Source organism: Toxotes jaculatrix, chromosome 15, assembly GCF_017976425.1.
Source record: "Toxotes jaculatrix isolate fToxJac2 chromosome 15, fToxJac2.pri, whole genome shotgun sequence".
Taxonomy (NCBI): Eukaryota; Metazoa; Chordata; class Actinopteri; family Toxotidae; genus Toxotes; species Toxotes jaculatrix.
The window spans coordinates 5,441,327-5,469,247 of record NC_054408.1 but is presented as its reverse complement, the minus strand read 5'-3'; the positions used below and the strand labels follow the sequence as shown (position 1 = coordinate 5,469,247).

Below are 27,921 nucleotides of genomic sequence, written 5' to 3'. Positions count from 1 at the left end.
TATTTCAGGGGTAGCCATCGGGAGGGATTTGGTGAGTGATTCTTGTTGTCAGAGGAGACTGAAAATTGCTAGTCTGAATCTGTTGTTGTTTCATGGCTGAGAGCAGTGAGACTGAGATAAGATCAGATCAGGTGATGACGTACAAGATGCAGAGCGAGGAGAAACTTTCACTGAAACTGTCACAGTGTGAGATATTTATAAAATATCTTCTATAATGGATTTTACTCTAAGAAAAGTGTTGTCCTGTGTGATACAGAGAACACCTTTCATATGGAATCTGACATTGCAATATCTGTGATATGTTACATTTTCTGGGAACTAAATAAAGATCAGTTTAGAGAGAAATATACTGATAGATTCAAAATCACCAGATGATTAAATTCTTTGACTAATGTAGTGAATTAAATACCTGATAAAGGTATTTCAACCCATTTATTATAAAACTCTTGTAAATTCATCATTGCTGTAAAGCTGCCCTGCTCATTATTGAGCAAATAGGAATGTTAAAGCAACATTTTACAGTATAACCTGTACAGTAACATGTCTGGAAGTCCCATCTATGCAGCAACAAAGACATGATCCCTCTCTGCCTTACCACCATGTGTTCATGGCAATATGCTGTCAAGCTGGACACACCCTTTGAATCCATGTCTCTTCAGTTGAAAAAACAAAATTGTCCCTACACCAGTTGTGATGGAAAAAACAGAATATGTTAAATTTAACACGGGTGTTCATGTGGAGTCTGTTCACTTTATCTCCAGTTTTTCTTAGTTTTTTTTTTTCCTTTTCATCAGGCAAAAAGAAAGAAGCAGTGAACAGAACTTTGATAAATGGACAGAGGGGAACAGACAGGAACATGGGAGCATGTAGCGTGGAGAAGAGAAAGGAGGAAAAGAAGAACAGAAAATGAGAGCGAGGCTACAAATGGTTGTTCGTGAAGGAAAGGAAAAAGGTTGGATTCAGTGAGCACAGCTTGAGCCCTGTCTGCAGCTTTACTCGTGGTTACAGTAGACGATGGGTGAAGAGGTCACACATTGAGGGAGCTTTTACTCTGCCACAGGCCGTCAGTGAGACTGTGCTTTTAAAAAATTACTGCACTGACAGGAAGCTGCTGCTGCTGCTGCTTGCTAAGATAACTTTAGAGGAAATCACATACATCTAATGACTATTAGAAATACCTTGTAGTTACTTAACAGGCAGAAGTGCAACACCAGATTTTCAAGAAATAGTTATGAGTGATGGACATCATCCAATTAGAAACATCTTTACTCACATTTTTAGACAGATATAGCTTTTTCGTGATGATGTATACAGGCAACATGAAACATTCTAAGCTTCTTTTAAGGAATCATAATGATTTTCTGGAAATTTTACTTTTTTTTTGTTTGTTTTGTTCCTCTGGTTTATTAAAATTATTAAACACTGAAGGTTTCACTGTGCTTTCTATTTCCCACTACTGATTATGAACCAAAATCACAGGTTTTGTACGCTATGTATGCTAATACTACCAGACTAATGAACCTGAATGGATTATGCAGGCTAATCCAGATAATACTGTTACGGGATGAAGGCTGCATTAGAGAGGAACACCTCTCAGACGGACATTACAAATGAATGCTATAAGCAAGTAAAACACCAAAAAACATCTCTCATGTAAACTGTGAAATATATTTGGTTTAGGACAATTAAATGCCACACAGGACGCAGCCAACGACTTCTGCAGGAGAACGGACATGATCAGTGTGTACAGCACAAGAGTTTCAATCAGGTTTCTCAGCATTTTTATAGCCTTCTTTATAGTTGGTGAGAGTTTAATCTCACAGAAACATGGTGAGGTACATTCCAAACTCATTGTATCTGTCATAGTCCGTAAATAATGTTTTTTGTCTTGAGTTTATGTTGTCTTGTGATTTCCGCTTTTATTTTTAAATCTTATCTCCTCTTGTTTCAGGTTGCTTGCCCTTCCTTCATGTTTCCCGCCTGTCTGTTTTCCCCGCCCTGATTGTTTTCACCTGTTTCCCATTAACCTGCGTCTATATATTGTCTGTGTCTTCCTTTGTTCTTTGTCAGTTTGTCTTGTCTCTCGTCATATGAACCAGTCTTATTTCTCATGTCTTGCTCTTCTAGTCAGGTCTTGTATTGTTTTGTACTTTGTTCCTTTGTTCTTTTTCTGTGCCTTTGCTGCCTTGCACATTGTGGATTTTTGGTTTGGTTTGTTAGCTCTCCTCTTTAAGAGTGATTTTGTGTTTTCCTCTTTTTTGAGTGATTTTTGGTTCATCTTTTGTATTTTTGTTTCCTTGCCTTTTTCCCCGTTCGGGTGGTTATTATTTGTTACTTTATTAATAAAAACTTAATTTTGATTCTGCCTTATGGAGTTGTGCTTTTGGATTCTAGTCCTTGCTCAGACGTGACAGTATCAACTTATAACCTTGTCAATCTGTGCTCACTCTGTCTGCATATCAAGGTGAGGCAAATCAACCCCAAGGCTGAGAAACTCATGGTTAGAATCAGTATATGTTTGTGGAGGACTCTGATACACTATCCACGTCCTTCAGAGCACTGTTTGGTTTTTTCTTAAGCTGCAGCGTGTGTGTGAGTTGTATGTGTGTTTATTTGAAGAGATCTCTCAGCCCAGCCGGCGTCATCAGACTGACAGACCATGGATGCTAAACGCTTGTATTAGCATTTTATCAAGTGACCTTCCTGCTCTCCAGTCTGCCTCTTAAAAACTGTTTTCTTTTTCACTGCAGCCTTCGCTTTCCCTCAGTAAGGACACAACAAGTAGCTCTGCATGACCCAAGCTGCACTGCATCGCTCTAAACTGTTCGATGGGGATAGATCGCTCTCACTTTCAACCAAGGGTCGGCAGCCATATTTTGACAGTGTGCACATGCAGCATAAAAGGGTGTAATTAACTGTTTCACCTCCAGCAGCAGCATTCCTCAATGGTCTCTCTGAAGCAGTTTATTGTTGCCACAGCTGCTTGATTCTTAATCACTCCAGAGGTAATTAGTGGTTGTCCATAACTGGGATAGGGGCTCTAGACTGTCATCCAGCCACAATGCCCTTTGTTGATTGTGTTTTCTGAGAAAAGGGGGAGGATGGGCAACACACTCACACACACACACCGTCAGTCATGCTGCCTTCATGTGGCTGTGCATGCAGCTGTGACTGATGTTCTAACAGGACACGAGGGGATGAGTTACAGTTTATCCTGCAGGCAGGACACGAGAACAAAGGAGTTTCTCAGGGGACAGTGGGGTTCAGTGTATGAGGTTAGACGATGTTTGGCTTCCTCAAACCCAACGTCACCAGCATATTCCACGGTTTTTGCCTCAAATTCCAAAATATAAATCTCGAAATGAGATGCCATCAACAACCTCAACATCAGAGACATCTTTTCCAGTGCATCATTTGGGAGAGTTTCAGTTCGGTTGTTTTTTTTTTAAACATGAATCTGTATCCACTGTGCTCTTGAATCAAGATGGCGTTCCTCTCATCAAGGCCGAGTGTCTCTTCACCGTAAAAAGGAAAAATTGGCAGCTTGAAAATGCATTTGTGAGGAGTCTGCAGTGTAACGGACTCAAGTCAACAAAAACTGCTGGAAATGGTTTTACTCTGCATGATAGGGCTGGGTATTATGGATGAAATCATCCATCCATTATCTACAGTGTACCTGCTTATAGTGTGGATGGTCATGGCATCTGAAGCCTATCCAACCTTAAACTGGGAGACAGGGTAGAGACACAATCTGTTCACTCAGACATAACCACTGCACCACCATCATGTACCCCTGGATGAAAATATCAGTTGACCAATTGACCATGATGAGCGTGAAAGTTCATTCCTAATTTTGTAAAGTAATTCACAGAAATCTATACAACAATAATCATATTTAAATCTACAGTGTAGTCACACAAAGCAGTGTCAATTTCTGGTCATTTGCATACTGCGCAAATAGCAGTTCATAACATATAACCTGAATCCTTTAATGAGCACAGTAATGACAATTACTAAGGCTCTGAGTAATTAGAAGTCAATGTACTACAAAACACACCTGAACTCCACCAATAAGTTAATGGAAGGTAATTATATTCTGTCCAGCCAAGCTGATCTTGCTCCAAAACCAAACCAGTACATTACGACGCCTGTGACAAGTGTAGGCTACAAACATTAGCACCAGAGGGACCCGGTGACCTTAGTATACCTGCCACGCACTTCTGCTGGCTTAGCCTGACAGATCAACCTGTCTTATTAAATCTAGTCTTATTGATTCCTGTTTAAAATGGCTGTGTGTGTGTGTGTGTGTGTGTGTGTGCGTGTGTGTGTGATTGCGTGTGTGTGTGTGTGTGGCTAGCAGGAAGCTGTAAGAGTCTGCAGGTCCACTGCCTGCTTGACCTTTTATCACATCACCTCTCTGATTAAATCCATGTAGAGATCAGGCAGGGAGCAAGAAAGCAACACTCTGGAGGGAAATCTATGTGCTTGTATGTTGTGGGTTCTCACACTGTAACGTTCACTAACAAAGTGAGAGGGGAGTTGATGTCAGATGTGCACACATATTTCTGCAAACATTCAAGCATGCATTACGTCTTTCTACTACATCACCACTCAAGGCTGTAGCTTGGATTCTAGAAATACCGAGGTCATGAGTCCAAATTCCCCAACATCACGCATTCCATATATGAAGGACTTTACACACTCAGAAATGGATTTATGAATGGTCGGTGAAAGCAATCCGGGTTGTATAGACAATACAGAGGACATGACCTCAAGCTACAGGCCTGTTACCAATGTGCAAATATCCCTGAAAATAGTATGAAATTGTTTGTCCATGAATCCATTGAATTCCAGTGCACTGATAATGTTCATTTGAATTAACAGGGGAAAAGAGGCCTTTGTTAAATTACTTCACACATGACAGAGAAGAAAATGGAAAGGACACTCACTTTGCTAGCAAAATAATTCATGACCCAAGAATCTGATTCCTCTTAATGAGCCAATCATTTCTGCTTAAAACCACACGTCAAACATTATGCAAGCGAAGCAGTAACGTGTTTCAAAGTGCACTAATACGTGTTCTGTGCCTTTGTGAGAGCACCCATGACAATTTAAATGGTTTTCCAGTCATGTGTCCAGTCAGTCATCTCAGAAAAAAACACTCCAACTAAGTCAGTTTTCATCAACTATTTATGTGTAGCAAGCCCAAGGTCCATTATGCAGAATTTTCCATTCCTAGAAAACAATGAATCTGCTGCTTGTGCACATAACACAGTTTTCCTGTATTCATTAACATTATCAGATTGCAGTCTGGAAGTCAGCCAGTTTTCCCATCAACCCTAGAGGCATTTCCAGTCATGGCTTGGATGCACCTGCTTTCTGAAGCCCAGTCATCCCAAAAATGTTGCACTGAAGGACTCCCGGGAGTATCTCCAGAGACTTCCCTTGGGAAATAAGGAATAACTGCACTGCCTTATTTTTTCATTTAGCCAGCTAAATGGCATCACACAGAGGGAACAGAACATAAAGACAAATACAGTCGTCCTTCTAACGCTGCTTCTAATCCTCCCTTCCATCTACATCTTATGTACCAATAGACATCCCATTAGCTGCGTTTCGCTTAAAAATCTTACACCTGTTTGTGATCACTGACCATTAAAAAAAAACCTGTGCGCACCACAGTTATTGTCGTCCACAGACAATAACTCTAACATCTATGGGACTGTTTGACACTGATGACAGCGCTCGGGCTATCGGGACAATTCCCAAAGGTGAGGAGAGTTCAGCCTGGCAGATGTTTCCCTCCTCTGATTCAGGTAATGACGTTAAGTTCTTTAGTGCTGGAGTCAGACCACCATTTGTGGTGCAGCCGGAGCTTTGCACGCCAGAAACCAAACAGTGAAGAGCAGTTCTAACTAGTCCATCAAAATAAATTTAATCAATGGGGATTTGGACAATTTAAATGCTTTATAAAGACTAGAATACTGAATATTTGCCAGACAAAGTTTCTAAAACGAGGCAATTTGCTTTTCCCCATTTCATTATTTATTTATTTATTTATTTATTTGGAGGTTGGCAGAATAATTCCATCTCTAGTTCCACTTAATATCTGTTCTAGAGCTTTGAGATCTGTAAATGTTAAAATTTTCATTTTTCCCATAGTTTTCAAGGATTTCTTGCTCCTTTGGCTTAAACATTGAGAAATAAAGTTCATTCTTGAGCTACAAAAGCAGTGGCTGACAAAGCAAATGTATAAAATATTTATTATTTTATTATTTAACATACAATACTAGGACAATATAGTAGCAGTATGACCAGCATATCTCAAAACAAAAACAGACAAAATAAGAACTCTGAAGACTCCATTTTGGGTTCTCTTAAGATGTTGAGCCTTTTTTTAATCTTTAAATGGATAAAATGATTAATTAATTCCTTAAATAAATTATAAATAAATTACTGTGATATTTGCAGCTCTAATAAAGGCCACACCAGTTCCCAGCTTCTTTCCAGTTATTCAAACATCAGCAGCGAAAACACGAACTATAACTATGACAGGCTGCAGAATGATAAAAATGTTTTGTCAAAAACTATGTGAAAATGTGAAAGGACAGGAGCCTAATCGAGATGCATGCAGTCTATATATGAAGACGGCTATAGTAATTTGGGAAGGAGGGAACGTTAAGCTGTGTAAAATCACAGGCGAGGACCAGAAACACACACAAATGCCCACAGGACCACTTCAGGTGAATTTCAACATTGACCGGTGAGGCAGAATTAATGGCCACATCAATCAGGCATCACAGTGATCTGCCTTTTTAATTCTGGAACAAAATCCAATTTGTGTCATTCGCTCTTGTGTAGTCACTCAGGGTTACCTTCAGGGCGCTGTCACCTCCATCACATCGGAGAGAAGATGTCCCGTTTCTGTCGGGCTTCAGATTCAAATTCAGACGGCAGGTTGAACCCTGACAGCTCCTCAGATTGAAGGATCTGAACTGAGTTACAGACCGGGATCCGTGCAGACTGGACGGTAGCGACACTTCCATAAATTCACGCAATGATCGCTCATTTATTTACTGACCGTCCTCCCCTCGTGCTGTTTTGAGGGATTTTACCGGAGGATCCCGGATACCCGACCTCTTTCCTTTGCGGGTTTCTCCTTGGGAACTGTGCTGCGTTCATGTCCCGCTCGTAAAATCAACACTCACTCAATTTTGGATCAATGGTGTCCGTCTTCTTTCTTGACCTCATGGCCTGATAATAACGACGCATCGGTGTGCTTTAAATAGAAAGAAAGAAAACGAACGAAAGAATGCTTTGTTTTTCTCATTCAGTGTTTACAGAGGATTAGGGTTATATGTGACACTCGCAATGTCAGTAAAAACCAAAGGCTCAGAGCCCCCATAAAGGCTTATAAGGGCTCATTTTATAAAAGCAAAAAGTAATGAGAAGTTACACCTTCCATTTTTGCAATTATTCTTAACATTACATAAAACTTTGACTTTTGTACCAACTCATAACCCAAGATTATCAAGGACTACGTTTAAATGCATTTGCAGCATATGTAAAATGTTTAGGCCCAGAAACACTGGAAATGGCACCTATCATGTTTTAGGTGTCCAATTTTGCAATGTGCACTGATGGTTAGGTGGTTAGGTTAGCACACAAATGGGAAACTGCTGGTGTTGTGTAGTCACAGATAAAGTTCAGTAATGGGAATCCACACATTTTTAGTCCTTGGTTGGTTGTTCTTGGGACGTTAATGTTATGACTCTCATTTTTCCGACAGCAAGTGAACATAGCACTAGCCATACGACCAACGCTCTCACTCTGCTTCTGATTGGTCCAGATGAAAAAAGCTGGCTGTGGCCACACTCGGCCCATATGTCCCCCTCCTGAGCCCACCACCCCTACAACTCAAAAGGCAGAGAGGACAGATCAAGGTGGTGTTTACTCTCCATCATTCAGTCTGAGTTAAATCTGAACCTGATGTGCCTGTGCTCTGACAGCTGCCTGCCTCTTTTCCTCCTACACGACATAGAAACCTCTGTACACTGTAAACAGGTCTCAGAAGTCATGAAATAAACAAGATGGGTGAGAAACTAAATACAACAACAAAAAAACTGATGGTTTAAAAAAGCTGAGACTGAAAGTAGAACCGTAATGTTAGAATACATTGAATTTACACTGTACATATCCGGATTAGTACATAACATATCCTTCATGACATTGTGTTGATAGTAACAAGAGCACTTTAGACTACGTGCAATTTAACACTCGCTTAACAAACTGTACCTTTGTGAAAAGATAATGACTTGATTTACCTTAAAGCAAAAACATTAGTGTCTCACATAGATCACAGCGGTATAAGATGGCCAACGTTTTTTCATATTGGGCCAGTGCATTCCTGAAAGCAGGCCACAATCATCAAATAAAGATTTTACAGCGTCTAATATAGACAGCAATATTATAGACTACTCTGCAGGCTGTAATGTTATAGGCACATAAACTGGGCACATAAACACTGAAAATGTGAAATTTTCAACCTAACAGGCTGCATAGTTTACTTTGGCTGAGTACGTAGCCTACCCCCCCCCCCTGCAGACTCGGGGGGTCATCTCTGTCACCACTGCTGCTGGCTCACAACCTGGGAACTCTCTATTGTGGCTCGACCACAGTATTGTGAATTTGTGGATAGTTGCTTGGAAACAGTAAACCTTGCCTCCCATGATCCAAGGGCAACCCCCACAGTAACTGATATCACCAGAGGACGGCCAGTGTTTACCTCCATCCATGGAAACAGACCCCCTCTGGTTTCTTTTCAAATGAGATACAGACACAGTGAAACAGGATTCCTGTCCTTTTGCAATCCGTCTTTGTTGTGTTTCAAACATGGCAGTGGAATCTTAGAAATGGGATTCTAACACAACAAATGGAAAAACAACGACTTGAAGTCACAACTAATGCCCCAAATATTTTATTTTTGCCTCTGCTGTCTCCATCTGAGACTGCTCCTGTATCTTTATACTCAGAATTTTCTTCCAGCTGATGAACTTTATTCTGATTCTTACCCTATAAGCTAGAGGTCAAAGGTTAATTCAGTTCCCCACTGTCTGTTCAATGCCAATCTTTTCTCTCTGTTGTTTTTTTCTGTTTCAGATTATTCCTCGCATTTCCTAAACCACTTTTCTCACATACCTGACCACCGCACTTCCTGTCCATATGCACATACCCACCATCACTTCATGTAGTGTAAGGTGATAGGAGGCAGGAAGACCTTGTTGTGAAACTGATGATTATACGCTTGCGTAATCTCGACATTCTGCTTGTCTCAGATGTTGATCCTTTAATGTTTGAAGGCAGCAGAGCATATGGCCTCAGTAAAGTGCGGACAGGGCAGGAATTTAAGGCTTAGGAATCATTAACAGTTTAAAGAAAGGAAAAGAGATTATTTTCACTGCCACAAGACTCATGGAGCTCAGATCCGCTGCAGTCAGTAAGTGTTACTGGACCAGTTCATTAGTCTCTCATTGCCAGACCTTAAGGACCTCCACAGCTTGTTTGAGCTGTACTAGTAATTCAGTAATTAGGTTCACAGCTCAGCCCTGTGATGCGGCTAATTTTCTACGGTAGTTTGTCAGTCTTGGTGCCTGTGGGCTGAGATTCTAATTTGTATTATTAGTAGTTATGGGTAACAGGACAACAGACAGACAGCAAAGCGTCCATGCTTGTTCACATTTGATTGAGTCTGTCTAACATTGCATATCATTGTGCAACAATAAATAATGAAATTATTATTTTTTTCTTTCAGATAAGCATGCAAACATCTGGATCAAATCATTAACATAAAGTGGTTGTACAGGACAACTCTTCCCATCAAACAGCACATGTCATAAAAGACTAATTACAAAGTGGGCAACTGCTCTGAAGCACCAGACCCCCAGGGGCCCAAAAAGCCAAGTTTACTCCATATCATTTGGGTATACAGAGATTTCTTAATTGTAGTTTTTTTTTGGTTTTTTTTTTTTTTTTTTTAGAAATTTGCAAGTACAATATGAGCAATGACAGGTTTACCATCCTCTATCTCATGTACCGTGTCAAAATGTACCTTTAAGATCTGTGAGTAGAAAACTGACTAAACCAGTAAATATTCACATTTGAGACGCTCATAACAGTAAAATTTTGCCCTTTTTTTTTTACACAACTTTATTCAAACAATAGTACATAGCACATAAGTCGCAAAACAAGAACACAACATAATACACGAGTGGTGATAAAAAAAAATAAAATAAAATAAAATAAAATAAAATAAAATAAAATAAAATAAAATAAAATAAAAAAATAAAAAGAAGGACGAAGAAACCATGTGACATTTGCCCTGAAGCTGCCCTGTCATTACAAAATCTTGATTGAGAGACGCTGAACCAATCAGACAAGGGAGCAGTTCGCTGACCAATCATAAGGAAGAGGAGGCGGGACTAAACGGTACCAACGAGGTGGTCAAACCTCTGCCGTATATGGTTATCGGATAAAACAGAACAGCAGAAAGTTTAAAGCTCATGAAAGTCTCAGAATGAATGGGACAGCGTACTCCAACTTTGACAATCAAGAACATGTACTGAATCTGGGAGAGACGTTTGAGAAACACCCTAGAAGTGCCTACCATACAGTGCGATGTAAGTGGGGTTTTGAATCAGTTGGTGGTGTCTGGCTTTTGTAGAAGCTAACAGTAGCACGCTAGTTAGCTTGTTAGCTAGAAATCCGAAGGCAGCTGTTTTAGCCGCGTCGTCAGTCCTTTTGTATCCGCCTGCTGTTGGTACCTTTTAGTAAGGTAACAGTTCTCTATGTTCTATGATGTCTTCTTAAGTTTGCTAACTTTCAACTGCAACTGAACATTGATGCCACAGCTGTCAATATGTAAGCTAATGTTAGCATTGCGTCAATCTGTACACTACCGCCATCTGGTGGTACCGGTGGGTAACTGCAGCACTAAGGCACCAATCGCCTGGATAGTGTTTGCCAATACAGTATTGGATCAAGCACTGCTGTGGTTAACTTTCACTATATGGCATATATTTAAACGTGTATAATGTGCTTCATTTTCTTCCCCTTTATTTCCCAGATGACTTCAAACCAGCCTCAATTGATACAACATGTGAAGGGGAGCTTGAAGTGGGCAAAGGAGAGCAAGTCACTATTACTTTACCCAATTTAGAGGTCAGTGTTTGATGCTCCATAGCATCAAACATCAAACACATTTCATTGAGTTAACTGAGTGAATGAGTGTCGTGACTGCAGTATTTTCAAAGTCCTGGCTCCAAACTTGTGTGTTCTGTGTGTTATAGGGTTCAAGTGCTCCAGTAACAGTCTTCAAGGGATCCAAGAGGCCATACATGAAAGAGTGCATCCTCATTGTGAACCATGACACAGGAGAGTACAGACTGGAAAAACTCAACAGCAACATAGCTGTGAAGAAGACCAGGTGTGTAGAAAAATTGTTTACAAATGATGTTACTACTGTTTTTTTTTTTTAAATTTCATATTCCTTCACCCAATTTTAACATCTGTGATTGTGTGTGGCATGCCTGTTTATCTGTTCACTTGTTTTAATATGAGTTTCTGATATAAAATATGCTGAGTGAAAGCCAAATGCAAAACAGTTTTTAAGCTTGGCTGAGAGGAAACGTCGAAAAAGATAAAAACAGGCAGCAGCAAAATGCCCTGATGAGTGAGCGTTACTGATGCTGGATTAGCTTGTGTGATCTTGTCATGCCCTCTCAAATATATTCACATAAATGCAGTTGATAGAATGGTACACTGGTTCTTAGCACCATTTTGATAGCAGCATGTTTTTGTTTGAACTGTACACCTGTATTCCCAGAGCTGAGGGCAGCAGCAAGATCCATTCTCGCCTGGAACAGCAGACCAGCCGCCTGAGCCAGCAGATGAAGAGTAACCACAACAGCAGCAGCAGCAGTAGCAGCAACAGTAACAAGACCTCAGCCAGCTCTAAGAGTTCTCCTCCCAAAGAGAAGACATCTCCAGCATCCCCCATGGACGACATTGAAAGAGGTAACATGGTGTCAGGCACAGTGTCTTCAACTGTACTGACTATTAATTGACATTTGATTTTAGTTGAGCACCTTAGCATCAAGATGAAATTGTTAGGTAGCTTAGAGTACATCAGTAATCATGTTTGACAGCTAGCTTTTTATTCTGTGTGTGCTCTTTTCCATAAATGAGGATAATTATCGCACATTTCTTCATCTTTGCTTGTGCCACTGTGTTCAGAACTGATGGCGGAGGCGCAGGTCATGGACCAGCTGAGCACCAGCGACAGCTCCTCAGACTCCAACAGCTCCTCGTCCTCCAGCAGCGATGACAGCTCCAGCAGCAGTGACTCAGAAGATGAACGGACCCCTGCGCCGCCCTCGGCCCCGGCCAACCACAGCATGCCTATCATCAACACCAGCAGTCGGCAGCAGGAAAGTGGAGGGCTCATGAACACACTCAGTGAGTAGTCCTCTTGGCTCCCTCTTTAGTATGTCACAGAGCTTATCTTCTTTTTGAGCTCTCAACATTTTCTTATTTTTGCATATAAGCTGATACCAGCAAGTTGCTCCTGTTCATATGATTATTCATTATTTTTGTCTGTTGTTTAATTTTGACGGTTAAATCTTCTAAAGTTACTGTGTGTGAAATTTGTGAAATAAAACACAAAAAAGGACTCAGGTACACGTTTTATAGATGCATGCAGGTAACTAGTCTGTAAAACTCATTGTTTGTTTGTTTGTTTGTTTGTTTGTTTGTGTTGCAGAGAATGACCTCCAACTGAGTGAATCAGGCAGTGAAAGTGATGACTGAGCAACAGGAGGACATCTGCCTTCCTGTGGACACCAGGGAGATTTTCAGTGAGGTGTAAAGGACCCAGACACAGACTAGTCAGTGTCTTGCTTCCTTTAACATAGGACTGTCTTCTCTACATATCCACAATTCTGCTAGCAAATATAATTTGTTGCTTCTTTGCCAACAAACTTCAAATTTTACGTCTCATTTATTGCTTCATGAGCTGTATTTTTTTTTTTGTATGTGACGACTATGTGTTGAAGAGATGCCTTAGTTCAGAGAGAGACGTGATGTGGTTGGTGTAAGAGAAGCAGTAAACTATGCATAATGTTTCATCTCAGTGGATGTAGATGTGTGGTTAAACTGACCAAGCATATCAGAGGCAGAACGACAGCAATGCTCTCGTAGTGTAGATGAATGTCGTCTTAAACCACCACTGCAGTTTCTGTGTTTCAGCTTAGTAATATTATATTATTGTGCCTAGGTCAGATGTTGGCCAATAGCTTCAGTTCATTTTCAAGAGTCTCAGCTGCATTAGTTTTTGATTGGAGACGAACTGTAATAACAGAAATGACTTTTTTTTTCTTTTAGGTTGAGCCAGATGTGACAGAGTGCTTTTGTCTTATAGAGTGATTATAAAATGAACTGTAGAGCGTTTAGCTTTGGATAAGTGAAAGACAGCTGCAGGACAACAAAAATCCACTCATTTAAAGTTTCTTCTGTTATTATTATTATTATTATTATTATTGGCACTTTTCAGGCAGTGGAACAAGCTGGAAACATAACATTAGTATATTATCACCTGAGACATTTGTTATTGAGAAAGTGGAGCGAGCAGTAGCTTATTTACACATCCAGAAGTCCTGAATCAACATCACCATTCATTTGTATTGTATTTGCAGTTGTATTTCATGTCCGATATTCACTTTTTTTTTCATTCTGTTTTGGTCTTCACCAACCCCTTCAGACATATATCTGGTTCTTTAGCTGCTAGATGCTCCAGTATGTTCACCACATAATTGCTAACTTAGTCTGTGTGCTGTTTGACCCTAGGCTGGTGGTGTACATTGAATCTATCAGAGCTCTGTGGCAGAAAACAGCTGTCGGCTGCGACTGGAAACAGGTTTTCTGTCAGCGCAGTTTGTCGGCCAGAAAACCAAAACAGTGAGCTGATAAATGGTTCGACGCCCTCTAGAGCTTAAGAGGAGAGGCTGGTGATAATTATCTGTGGCTTCATAAGTTCAGGGGACTCCTTTTTCATTTCATCTAGTCCTTTTATTCATTGTTTATATGAAATATTGATTACTGCAGAATTAAGATGTCTCCCACGCCCTGTTTATTGATATTTCAGTACAGAAGTTGGTCTGATTCATGGCTAAATAGTGCACTAGGGCTCAGTTGACTCAGTTAGGGTCGTGCTTTGTAGCTTTAAACCTGCAATACTTGAATCTAATTATTTATGTTTCAAAATATACTCGACCAATGGTGAATTGCTTAATATATTTAATATATATTTTAATAGCCAAGCGATTGGGAGTGTGAGTTAGTGTGAACTATACTGCGAAACAAGCCAGATGCTTTGATACCGCACCTCAGATCTCAGAGTCTTACAGAACTTCATGTGCCTTTTGTTATTTGTCTTTGCCAGTCGTAACATATGTAGTCTTCATGTTTTGTCACAAGCCCCATATCACTGCTGAGCTGTCTCAGCAAACAGGAAGCTGCTGTTTACGTTGCAGCCAGCCGACGGATCCGGTGAGAGAGTGAGAGAGCGGTGGCTTCTCAGCATCATTTGTAAAACTATTTGAAAGTAATTTGTTTGTAGAAGAATAAAGATTTTAATTGTTTTTGAGCTTTTGTATCAGTTTTATTTGATTATTCCAGAAATGATTAAGTGAAAGCCATCGTGTGGAGAATTTAAAGATCAGGTAACATCTTCCAAAATGACGGATTGCTCACATTTTTCTTTTCAACTAGCCTGACCCCTGTGAAAACTGCAGGTGCTTAAGTGAGAAATTTTCAGTTTCTAATAAACATTAGAAGAAAATCTGCTGCCACTTGTCGTCATGGTGACACAGAGGTCTCTTTGTGTTACAGCAGGATATCCTGTATATCCTGTGAGCTGTCCTCATTCCTATTCAGCTCACAGACAAAAAGACAAGGAAATTGTTGGATACGCAGTTTAATGTCTGAAAGCACTCTGAAAACTTTCATTGTTCAACACATGAGCTATTTTCTTTGTCCCATTTAACAGAAGCAACAGTGCCTGGGTTTTGATTTACTGAGCTGTGAAGAAACACTACAAACACCTATATGCTCTTATGCAACAACTGCAATCGCACTTGTGAAGCTTCTTTTTGTGAAGGCCATTTGAGAAAGGTGGTGATTCGACCTTGATAGACTCTGAGACTGTGCAGTAACTTGTGTTGATACGCTGGATGGTTTCGTATTGGAAGGCGCTGTATGGTCCTATTTGCAGTCCAAAGCAAGAGTTTCGTGTGGTGTCAAATGACTGGTGTTGCAATAAAAAAGGCAGAAATGCAGATCACCAGAAAAAATCAACAAACTGTCACAAATGGCGTGGCTCCCTTCCTGGTAGTAGTTTTATTTATACACTATTGAGAGTCTCACATTGTATAGATGTGTTTTTGTAAAACAAATTATGAACTTTAACTAACTATATTTAACATACAACCAGATTCTGATGAGGCACTGTTCAGATTCTCCCTTTGCTGAGGGAAAGTATTAGAGTTTCCCTTTGGCATCAGCAAGAGACTTGAATGCACCATTTGGAAATTTAGAAATTTATATCACGTAATCCTTTATTGATACTTGGAGGGAAATTAAGTATTAAAGCAACACAAAAAAACAGAGAGGAAGGAAATAGTAACAGACATAGTTAATATATATTAAATGCATTATACATGTTGTATAATGTAAAGATCATATACCAGTAATCACGCATGAAATGATTGTAGGCTATGTTAATACATATATAAGAAATAACTTAAAACACATTAAAGATATTCTAAACTTTTAATGATGAATTCTGTGGTTGTGTTAAAGTTCATACTTTCATTATATATGAAAAAAAGCCTTTCTGAAGTTAAATGATACCGGTATGAATTGACAGTATTTTTGTCAGTAGATTTGTCAGTGGAGATTTGAATGGAGATTTCTCTCTTCGATAATGAAACTGTCACATACATTGACACAGAGGATGTTCCACCTTCACTGAATGCATTTCATAATATGCCCATTTAAACTCACAGGGTGAATGTGGGGCCAAAACAAGTTTTCTTTCTGGACTGAGGAAACACTACATGTGAAAACTTGTATGTTTTTCACTGGAGGGAGTTTGTTGTTACTCCTAGTTCATCCAAGAAAGAATTTAGATCTTTGGACATCTGCCAGCAACTGAATTGTGTAAGTACTCTCCAGCTTTTTATGTTTATGTTTATTTGTTTTATATTTTGTTTATTGTATCTGTATTGTTCGAACAAGTCAACACCTGCCAACAAACAAAAATGTATTTTGCTCTTTCTTTTTTTCATAAGCTTTCTTTAACAAAGGTTAACTGAAAACTAATTCTCTGTTCAGATAAACAAACTTGCCAACAGATTTACGTTGTAAGGTAAACAAACATGTAGAGCCAAAGCAAATAGCACACCTAGTGAGATGTGAGCTTTCAGGCGGACATCAAAGGAAAAAAGGACAAAGATTATTATTTTAAATGGTCAGCTCATTTAAATTACAGAAAGACATATTTTACTGAGCCCTAGCCCTGCAGATAGTTTTACTTTTATGTGCCCAGGTTTTATGATTTTTCGATAGTCTGAAATTTCTGCCTCCCACCCGTCTCCAACGGAGGTGAATGGAGTTAGATTTCTGGTGCTAAAATAATTTGGAAAATAACATCTGGAAAACTCTACATCAGCTTCTCTTTCCAGAAATGTCCTGGCTACTCATGATAATGAATCCAGAGACCTCACTGTGAATAGTTTTTACTGGAACTAACAGAGAAACACAGCAGTTCCTATTTGAAACAAAACCCTTGAAGGTCGGGTGTTGTATTATGCAGATCCAGCTTGTTATTAACTACCTGGGTGGTGTCTTGTGTCACCTGCTGCAGGTTCAGAATTATTACTGCTGTTTATCCTCATTAAATTGTTATATTTTAGTAATCGTTATCAGTTATTAGTTATTATTTAGTAATTGTTATTCTCTCAACCAACTAAACCACACGACCAACAGCTCTGTTTGAGCTCGTAACCAAGGCTTATGACGGTATCAAAGTTCACTGGCTGGCTCGGAGGCTGGCTCTGCTGCGCTGCGTTGCTCCAAATAAGAAGCCATTGTTAACAGCCACACACCAGAGACAGACCCGGACTGTCACGTCTGCTTGGACCTGAGACACTGCGGCAAACAGACGGTTTGTGTGGTTAAAATGTTGAGGAAATCTCTTGTGAGCATCGGGCTGCGAGTGAACCGACAGCAGCATGAAGGGATTCAAAGAGTGGCCGCGAGACTGAATCCGGTGGTTTATGGAGACATGCGCCTCCGCCGTGACGCATCGACCGGCACCACCACCAGCACCGGTACCACCGTGATGGGAGCCAGCAACAAACTGAAAACTATGGACGAATTAGGCGGACCAAGTTTCATGACAACCTTATATTGGCTTTTTGTAAAGGGGTATTTCCAAACGATGCAAGAAATGCAAGTAAGTGGGATTGTGAGGCGAAAGAAACTGAGGACTGAAATGTGCAAACAGAACTTGTTGTGCTGTTGCTTGTTTTTCATTTTGAACTCTAGTGCACCCATGCACTGTGCCCTACAGTTACCTTTTCACCTTGAATTCCGAGGATCAGTTAAATACAATGGACATTCATTCAGTTTAGTTTGCAGTTAGCATTAGTATTCCACATGAAAACTGTTGCTGCCACATCCATGGAAAAACAAGTGGCTGTCGATGTTTTCAAAACGTAATATTTCAATACTTTGAGCGCCACAAACTAAAATTCAAAAGTTCCCTGGCATGGTGTTGCTGGAGGCAGACATCTTAAAACCTGGGAAAATAAAACTGTAACTGTCCGCATGGAAAATGTAAAGATGACTTTCAGAGGAGAGGTTAGGCCAAACCTAGCGTATGTTTCACCAATAATGACTTACATCTTTCAAACACCGATCTGTCTGCAGCAGCTGCAAAGGAAACCAGCAGCGCTTTATATCCTGCTGCTGGCAATAACCATGACTCTGCCACAGTACAGGGGAGTCTGTCCCTGACCTTAACTTTATAATAACACAAACAACAGAAAGTACATAAAAAAATCTACATTTGCATGAAAACAGCATTGTTGCTGCCATACCTAGAGTTATTGTACACATTACTTAGTAAAATACGAATCTAAACTCCTGTCTGAAGATCACGACACCCCCCACTATTCAACCACTTGGTCTCTCCCAGAACTTTTAAATAGTATTGGGACACCCGCGTTTTCTGGCTTTGAGGCCATGATATTTATGTTTGCCTGAAATATACAAATCAAAGATACTTGCACTTATGGACTTCTCATCAAAGTAATCGCATATAGTTCAGCAAATTCAGTTTTCATCTTCACTTATTTGCGAGATACCAAGACTGACAGCAAGGATATAAGAACTCTGTCGTACATCATTTGGTGGTGATAATGCTCAGGTTGGTTGCAGTTTTCCATTAAAACAAGAGGACAGCTTTTTAGTGCAGTGTCTTGTTTCACTAACTGCCTCCATTACTGCACAAAGGAGAAACATTCATCAAATTTTTAGTCACTTCATTGCAGTTATTTTGGCAAGCATGAAGGAGTTTATGTTGAAATTAATGTGTTAATTAAATGTTCACCTTTTTATCACACTGAACAGCTAACAACCCAAAAAATGATTTATTAATTCATGTTATTTGCTCAAAGATAGAGCACAGCAAGATCTACGGCCCTCTGTGGAAGTCAAAGTATGGTCCTCTGGTCATAGTGAACGTGGCCAGCGCCGAGCTGATAGAGCAGGTTTTGAGGCAGGAGGGGAGACACCCGGTCCGGACTGACATGCCCCACTGGAGGGGCTACAGAGAGCTCAGGAACCAGGCCTATGGACCCCTGACAGAGTGAGTAAAACCTCCTCTAGATTTACATCAACCTTTCAGGGCAGAGGGGATAATAGCTAGACAAGACAAGTGTTCTCTTACGGATTCCCCAAAAATTCAGGGTTTACTGTGTCTGTTGTCTTAATTTCTTTTATTGCAAATTTGTTTGGGACAAAACACAACATTAGCTGAAATGATAAGGGTGGCTCCAGCATTGGCAATCAAAATCCAAAATAGTTTTAAATTCAAAGAACTGTAGTTTTTCATGAGGAAGTTCATTTATGGTTGAGGCACAGAATGCAGCCAAAAACACACACATTTTAATAACTTTAAAACACACCTAAAATGAACATAAGTAAATTTCATGTAATACCACAATGCCTTGAGCACTTAGTAACAGCATAATATTTAATCTAAGAAGTTGTTTGATTTAAGACTGTTTAGCTATACATACAGTACTGGTATTTAAAGTTAAACTGCCGTTTGTGTCTTGCTGTGTGCTGTGTACTTCAAGGTGACAGAGTAGCTCATGTTTGCACCTGGGTCTGTCTTAAATCATAAGAAATCTTAAGACATGTAAAAGGAAATTTTCTTCCTTCCATGTGCTCTTCATTCCAGTCAGACCCAAACAGGCACGAGCAGCATAATTTTCTCTGACTGACTAATGGCAGCTTTACCTCACTGGTATTCAGTCCGTCGCGTCAGACTTGTCTCGACATCGGCGGTGAATGTTTCGACACTGAAGAGCTGTTGAAATATTTGACAGGCCTGCACACAGAGAGTCAAACTCAGGAATCTGACCTATAAAACGGCCTGGAATAGTTCAGGTGCTTTTAAAATATTCATTTGAGGCCTTTGTCTGCCTCAGTGTGTGTGGCTCACAAGCCTGTTTGTTCATAAATAAGATGAACACCTTTAAACACCAACAGAGAATTGGAGTCATCAGGACAGTCCATGTGTGACTGACTGAAAATAAACCACAGTGTGTGTGTGTTTGTGATATCGACATGTGCCAATGCCAATTTAAAAAATGTCCACAGAAATTTAAAAGACAGGAAGTTTGCAGTGAAATGGTCTGATGCAGATCTGTCTTTCTTTAGCTCAAAGCTAATGTTAAAACACTGTAATGCTAGAGCAATTAAAAGGATTATTTCAGTTTGACCAGTGTGGGTTTTAAACAACTTTGTCTCATTCTGTTTTTTTTAGGACAGGAGCAAAGTGGCAGCGAATCCGCAGCATCCTGAACCCTCGGATGCTGAAGCCCAAACACGTCTCTTCCTATAGTAACACTATCAACGAGGTGGTGACGGACTTCATCGAGAGAGTGGCCTGGCTGAGGGACACCAGCGGCCAGGGAAGTGTGGTCAATGACGTGACTGGAGAACTCTACAAATTCGCTTTTGAAGGTCGGCAGAGAACGAAGATTTTAAATGTTTTCATTTATTCAGCTGTTGGAAACTTTTTAGGTACTTGAAAACATCTTGATTGTTAATACTGTATAGAGTTAACGACAAGATGTGTGTTGCTCAGTACTCGCTGCGTTAAAAATGAATGAAAGAAACCGCACAATGTTATGATGCCGCAAAAGTTGAATGGAAAATGTTACAATAACAAAGTTAACTGCAGCATTTTTTTTTATTTCTATCAACTTTCACTAAGGACATTTGTCAATTTTCTTCTTGAAGAGTCAATTCTAATAACGTAAGGCACAACATGACAAAGAACGACTTGACACAGAGTGTACTGTCATTCAGGGCGTGGACTTTGACACGGTTGCTGAGCCTTTTGGCCTTGACAGCTGATTAGATACTGTGAGATAACTCATGCTGCAGGTTTTATCCTAATACCTGCTGCAATCACACACTGAGGTTTAGGTTCTTTATATGACCTTTTAACCAAAGTCTTTTTCAAGGTTGTAGTTCACTTAACATTTAAACATTTCTCATGCACTTCTGAAGCCCCCTTCAGATGGGATTGACGTTATAAGAGCTTGCGGGTATTTTGGTGGATACCTTCATTTGCTTCCTTGCTTAGAACTAGATGAGATTGGTATCACTCTCATATCATTACAGTAAATATGAAGGTGCAGCCAGTCTAATGGAGCCAGCACCTCTTTTTTTCTCTTTATCTACCATCTTATCTTGTTTGTTTACGTAGTACTCAAACTGGATTGCAAAAACGCCAGCTTGTGGTTTTACAGGGGTTTCATAGCCAGGCTAGCTCAGCTTGTCTTTGTGCCAAGCTGTATATGCTGTGGAATGGAAGGAAAATCTCTGAACAATGCATATTCTATTAAAATCACCTGAAAATTCATTTCATTTTTAAATGCAGGTATCTGTTCAGTGTTGTTTGAGACGCGTATGGGCTGTATGAATGAGGTGGTGCCAGAGGAAACCCAGAAGTTCATCTTCTCCGTGGGGGAAATGTTTCGGCTCTCCCAAATCATCGTCCTCTTCCCCATGTCCACCTGGTCCTACGTGCCTTTCTGGAAACAGTTTGTGGTAGCCTGGGACCATCTCTTCAAAGTCGGTGAGAAACATTCATTTCAACCAGCAAATCAAAGCGCAGCGTGTTTCAAACCAGCTCAGTTCACTTTGCCTCTTGCCCTGGTGGCGTTATTGCTACAGTTCCCTTAATAACGCTTTCTCTGCCACTCCTCATTACTGATTGTTATCATGAAAGGTGACTAGAGTTCAGGGGTCATGGACATTTACAGGTTGCATTATCTAATAATTTCAAGGACACTAGACTCTGCTGACTCCCTCAAAACACCACAAAGTCCATCCCACAGATCCTGCTGCTCCTCTTCCATGTCCTCATGTGTGAACAAGATCGCTCACAGTGTATTTGTGTTTCGACATCTAGTCAGCCTAAAGGCAGCCTAATCCTACTGTTGATTCACCCATGAGAAATGAAAAAGATGTTTTTTTTTTTTTCTTTTGTGTCCTTTAGCTGAAGAGTTGGTGCAGAAAAAAATAGAGGAGATCCAGGGCAAGGTGCACCTGGACCAGAGCGTGGAGGGGGCATACCTCACTTACCTGCTGCTTAGTGATCAGATGACAGTCACTGAGATTCTGGGCAGCATCACTGAACTCCTGCTGGCAGGAGTCGACACAGTGAGTAGATACAGCGTGTGTGCACGCTTTGGAAGGGAGGGATCAACAGTGGTCTATTTTTCTGTCAGCTACATAGGTACAAGACTAAACTGTTTTTAAAATAATATCTACTTCACACCGAAATATAACCAGTAAAATGTTAACACAGCATTTTTATGTAACCAAGACATCAAATACCAAACTTTAAAAAAAACTTTTCAGCCAGATTTAGCCCCTTTTTAACCTGACACCTGACTGAGACGGCTCACACAGAAACATTACATCCGACAACAGAGGATAACAGCTTGTGTTCCTCTCTGTTGCAGACCTCCAACACTATCTCATGGTCTCTGTATCACTTGGCGAAAGAGCCAGAGATCCAAGAGCAGCTATACCAAGAAGTGATAAGCGTTTGTCCTGGAGACAAGATACCAACCAGCGAGGACATAGCTCAGATGCCGTACCTGAAGGCTGTCATCAAAGAGACGCTACGGTTAGAGATAGAACTCCATTCTTATCAATGCATCTTATCAAGAGCTCATAACTAGACTAGTGCTGCAACTAACAACTAACTTTTTTCATTCTTGATGAATGCGCAGGTTATTTTCTTGATTAATATCATTTTTTGCAAACAGAGGTGAGGAGTACCCGATGTGTTAGAGTTGCAATAAATAATTGCTACTTTTGCCAAACAAACAAATGAAGCTTGTACTGACTCTCACTCTGTTCTTTGGTCATCAGGCTGTATCCAGTGGTACCAGGAAACGCTCGCCTCACCGTTGAGAATGAGATTGTGGTGGGAGATTACCTCTTCCCCAAACGGGTGAGACCATGTGTCAGACACTCATTTCCCATGTGGCTTCTTTAACTAAATCCTAAAATGTTGAATTGATTAAAGAGAAAAAGTTCTGTTCTCACTGGATTCATTGAATATTGGTGCAATGGCATGTGCATGTGCTTTGGTTAAGTTGTTTATAAATGCAGTCCGGTTATTAGAATGAAGTAAAGAAATGGGACAGGCCTTCTGCCTTGTGTAGTTTCTGAGTGAAATGAAGAGAATGAGAACTGCTCTCTTTAGAACCCACAGCCCAGCTTGAACCCTCTTTTTATCTATCCTGCATTTAGGTCTTTGATTTTTTAACTTTTTAATTTCCTTATATGGTTTATCTTATGTTCATGTCTATTTTAAATCTTTTATTTCTCTTTTAAATATTATGAATACGAATTGCCTGTGTATGAAATATGCCTTGTTTTTCATGTTTTATTGAGATCAGCTGTGTATCATATACTGAATAACAAGTCGACATCTAGTTTCTGACATTTTTTAATGTACACCTTGGATACTTAATCCATCATCCGTACATTTTGTGCCAAAGTCTCGTGTTGATTCTGTTTATCTAATGAGAACCACAGTGTTACAGTTTAACAGAGATGTCTTCTCTCACAGACGCTGTTCCACTTGTGCCACTATGCTGTGTCCTATGATGAGACTATCTTCCCTGACCCCTACATCTTCCTGCCCCAGCGATGGCTCAGAGGAGGGGAGGAGAGGTACAAGCAGCACCCGTTCGGGTCAGTGCCATTCGGTTTTGGGATCCGGGCATGTCTGGGTCGACGGGTGGCTGAACTTGAGATGTATCTTCTCCTGTCCAGGGTAAGAACCTCTAATGATTATGTTGCTCTGTGTTTTCTAGATGTGTGAATGAGCCACATAAACATTAAGAATTTCATTTTTACTGTCAGTTTCTTGCCATTTGTGCTGCCATTTTTCAAATGTGATCAGGCTATATGATGTACGTATAGCTAAATTTCAAACAAATCAGATTTTAACTTTAATTTTGAAGGTTTGGTTGATATTTTGGTCTTCTTGATCTTTCATATTATTATATTTATTCAACTCCAACACCAACCAAAACAACAGGGTGCTCCCTTGTCAACTGAGCAAGTTGAACAGCTACTCCTGTCTTCACCCCCAGGAAATCAGTTGATTTTTAAGCTACATTCAGAGAACAGTATTTACAGTAACTGTCCATCCAGAGCGCAGATATCTGACTGCTCTTCTTTTGTTTGTCTTGGCATTGGGATAATGCAAACCACAAATCAGTCATCTGACTTTGGACTCATCTCAGCCAAAAACCACAGTTATAATTTTGTCAGCTGTCTGAACAGTTGGTAATCATTAACTCAAATGTGGACCCTGTCTGCACTCTTGTAGCTCACATTTATAAATGTCCTGCCAAGAATATCATTTACTTATTCCTATATGAACAATATTCTCTCTCTCTCTCATTTTAAAGTTGATAAAACACTACGAGGTGAGGCCAGATCCTGCTGGAACCGCAGTGAAGCCGATTACCAGGACCCTGCTTTGCCCTGCCAAACCCATCAATCTGCAGTTCCTGAACAGAAGAGTCGAGCGGGAGGAGCCGAGAGCAGCGGCGGCAGGAGGAGTTTCTCTGTGAGCTGTTTTAGTATTCACACGGTGTTGCCTGCCTGTCACTGAGCACTTATTTACACAGAGTTCACATCATGAGAACTGGCTGGATGGAATGCACCTGTGCAACTGTGGGATAAAATATCAGCTGGCTGAAGAAACAGGAGGTTGAACACTACAGAATAATATGTAGAATGTTTAGATTTTTTTTTAAAAAATGTATTCAAGTAAATATTAATTCTTTAACCAACAAAAAAAAGACTATAAAGAGTTTAAGAGGTCTTCTCCAGGGAGTTGTTTAGTTCCAGTTCTGCAAATTCCACATTTTTGTTTTTCTTCAGCCCTTCAGCTGTTGCCTCTCAGCAGGAAGTGTCCAGGGTCAAAACATGTTTAGGGCAGACTTCAAGTTTGAGTGGTGTTTCCCTCAGTTTCCTCCACATAAAAATGCATGCAATTAAATAATATATCAGGCTTTAGCGATTGATCCCCGGCTCCTTCAGTCTGCATATCGAAGTGTCCTTGGACAAGATACTGAACCCCAAATTGCCCTGGTGTATGAATGTGTCTCTGAATGGGATGAATGTGTCATGTAGCATAAAGCACTTCATGTGGTCGACGAGTCAAGGAAAGTGATGTGTAAATGCAGTCCATGTAATCTCTCATGGGACTAGTATACGTTTATAAAAATGAGGAATATAACCAGATTTTGCAAAACTGACTGAAACTTTTTAAGTAATTTTTAAGTAATTTTAGAGTAATATTTTTTATTGTACATATTAAAAATATCCTGACCCTTAATGTTGAGGACACTAAAATAAAACATGAGTTGGAATTTTAACGTTTTTTTCATTTTTTTTTAAATTTTAGTAAGATTTATCTTGTACATTGTACGCGTTTTGCTCATTATTGTGATTTGTTTCATAATTAAAATTCTGCGTTTGTTATTTGCACAGCTCAATATTTCATGCAGTGTCTTAGTTGGTCTAACAGAGCTAAGGTCTAATGTCTAATAACGGCTGTGAGGGAAAAGAGCTCTTTCCAAGTTCCTTCCAAATTACTAATTCAATTAGGTTTTAACACAGTAGGTCACACTGGAAGAGTGACAAAATGACCTGAAAACAGATAGTGCTGAGACAGAAAAACATCTCATTTGTGAGTGTACTGTTGACTGACCCTTTTGCCATATAAGGCAATGCACAAAGGAAAAGAAGGCATTACTCACAGCCGCAAAACATTAAAATTGGTGCTTATGATGATGGTGGTGAGACGTTTCCAGAAAGATCATTAGTTGTTTTCTTTTATAGCAGAAAAAGATGTATTAGTGGTTGCATATCTGTATTTTTGTGTCATGAATGTACAAGTGCCCAGCCCACATGAACCTATTAAGATACCAAGCTGGCACTTGGTGACTTATAAAATCCTGGCTAAAATCCTTCGGCACTGTGAGCTACCTGCTTGTCGATGACCTTTGACCCCTTTGCATTCAGTGCAGTGACTTGTTTTGTTTTGGTGCTGATAGTTGTGATGGCTGAACAACACTTGTCTGAGGACAATATAACTTCTCACAATCTGCTAACTGAACAGAAGTGCTTGATAAAATAAAATCTGCACAAAGAGGTTTGCTTCTTGAAACAACTCAGTTTTATCATTTTCATTTTACATTTACACAGTTTCTTTGCTCATAAAACGCAAAGATTTTATTTATTTATTTATTTATTTACAACCCAAACGCTGTGGCGTCTTTGTCTGAACAGTAGTGGACTAATGCTGCCATCTTGTGGCTAGTTATTGCACTGCACAATTTTCCAATTTGCTACTTGAGGCCTCATTCTTCTATTTCTATAAACTGAACAAACAGACATATATAGTCATTAGTGTAAATGTGTCAGGTTCCCTGGATACATGTAATAGTCACCCTAAAATGACCTGGTATGAGCCGAGAGGGTTTACTGTCCTGCTCAAAGACACTTGGGCAGGACATAAAGTATTGATGACTTATTCTGACGAAGTTTTTTTTTTTTTTTTCCCACAGTCACAGCTGTTGAGATTTATTTTTATTTTACGTTGCAGGGTTAGATAATGCCCAGTTTCCAAGAAACCTCATGAGCCATAATGTGAGAGTTTCATCTCCATTTGTACATATTTCTGTCTGTAGAGCATCTGTCTCCTCCTCTGTAAATGGGATAGGTGTAATAAAGAGAATCAGTCACTCCCAGTGGCTTTTTCCTGAATTCACCTCATCAGTTTTCTCCAGTCATAAATGCTGCATGACCTTTTTTCAGAGTTTTTAAGGTTAATGTTAGGGTTAGTTTCTTAGTATTTTCAGTATTATATTTATCAGTAAACACACGTCAGGCACGTTGGGGTCATTTGTCAGTCAATATAAAAATCTGAACCTTCACATGAATTCTGTTTTTGTCAGCCAAGTACAACTTTACACCAAAGACAGTTAAAAAGAAAGATCATGAGAAATCTGTCTGAGTCATGGTCTTCACAGGAAACATGTATTTTCTTGGAAGAGTGCGTAACGGGAACTTCACAAGAGCGACATCCTTTGTAAATGACACCCTTATGATTAATGTTCTATTTGCAGTTAAGTGTCAGATTGAATTCTTAACCTTGGTCCACTTACCAGTTAGCTGTGAAGCCTCAGCATCTGTAAAATCCTGGCTACAGCCCTGGCCTTCAGCACTGTAAGCTAACTGCTGGTTGATGACCTTTGACCCCTTCACATTTGATGCAGTGACTTGTTTTGTTTTGGTGCTCACAGACAGAAGAATTTGACAGCTAATGTTTTCTTCAGTCTCTTGTCCAGTTTTCTCTGCAGGTTTTGCATGTGCCTTCAACCTGTATTGGACCACCTGTTACTCCGCCTGAGCCATCTCCATGACACCTGAGAAATCTCCATCTACCGATTAAGGGTGAGATACAACTGAAACCTCTTGGAAAATCTGTTTTATTCTATTCTAATCTAAAAGTATTTGCGGTTAACTGTTCTGTGGTTTGCAGTTTTTACCAAAACAAGCTGGAGCAGGGAATAGAGTGGAAACCCTGAATGAGTCACACTGGCCCAGAGATATTTAATGTGTCAGGGTTCTGAATGAGCTGGTGTCGAGCAGTCCCCCTGTATAGAAGGGATCTAGCTGAAGTAGTGTTGGGCAAAATGATGGCAGTCAACTTTAACACTGCACTATTTTTATTTTTAAAAAAAAAAGCCATTTTCAGAATGAATCTTTAATATTTACATAGAAATAGTTACTTAAAGTTTCTGCCACCTTATGCCTCTGCTCCACTACATTTCCGGAAAGAAAATACACCTTTTGCTCACCTATAAGTAGCTAATAGCTAAGTTGCCTGATTTTAGCTTTAGATTCTACCTAGAAAACATGATCAAAGTTGTTCAGATCAGCTTTTACCAACTGCACTGT

At 39.9% G+C, this 27,921-nt stretch overlaps 2 protein-coding genes and 1 long non-coding RNA gene across 3 annotated transcripts in view; 2 read left to right on the top strand and 1 right to left on the bottom strand.

Moving 5' to 3' along the window:
• LOC121194289 overlaps positions 1-7,073 on the bottom strand; it is a 34,084-nt gene extending 27,011 nt beyond the window's left edge. The window contains exon 1 of the long non-coding RNA XR_005895365.1: positions 6,866-7,073. This is a non-coding gene — a long non-coding RNA (uncharacterized LOC121194289). The remainder of the gene's footprint in view (positions 1-6,865) is intronic.
• A 3,406-nt stretch (positions 7,074-10,479) lies between these two features.
• eaf2 (ELL associated factor 2) lies at positions 10,480-14,693 on the top strand. The gene is made up of 6 exons (XM_041057074.1): positions 10,480-10,676; positions 11,123-11,217; positions 11,346-11,482; positions 11,882-12,072; positions 12,292-12,513; positions 12,818-14,693. Exons 1-6 carry the CDS (start codon positions 10,574-10,576, stop codon positions 12,862-12,864), a joined length of 795 nt encoding a protein of 264 aa, XP_040913008.1. The 5' UTR covers positions 10,480-10,573; the 3' UTR covers positions 12,865-14,693.
• Positions 14,694-16,954: 2,261 nt separating this feature from the next.
• Positions 16,955-24,702, top strand: si:dkey-91i10.3 (cytochrome P450). The gene is made up of 9 exons (XM_041057073.1): positions 16,955-17,569; positions 18,795-18,985; positions 20,171-20,370; positions 21,296-21,493; positions 21,917-22,080; positions 22,386-22,552; positions 22,801-22,882; positions 23,507-23,713; positions 24,357-24,702. Exons 1-9 carry the CDS (start codon positions 17,294-17,296, stop codon positions 24,519-24,521), a joined length of 1,650 nt encoding a protein of 549 aa, XP_040913007.1. The 5' UTR covers positions 16,955-17,293; the 3' UTR covers positions 24,522-24,702.
• The last annotated feature ends 3,219 nt before the right edge of the window (positions 24,703-27,921 follow it).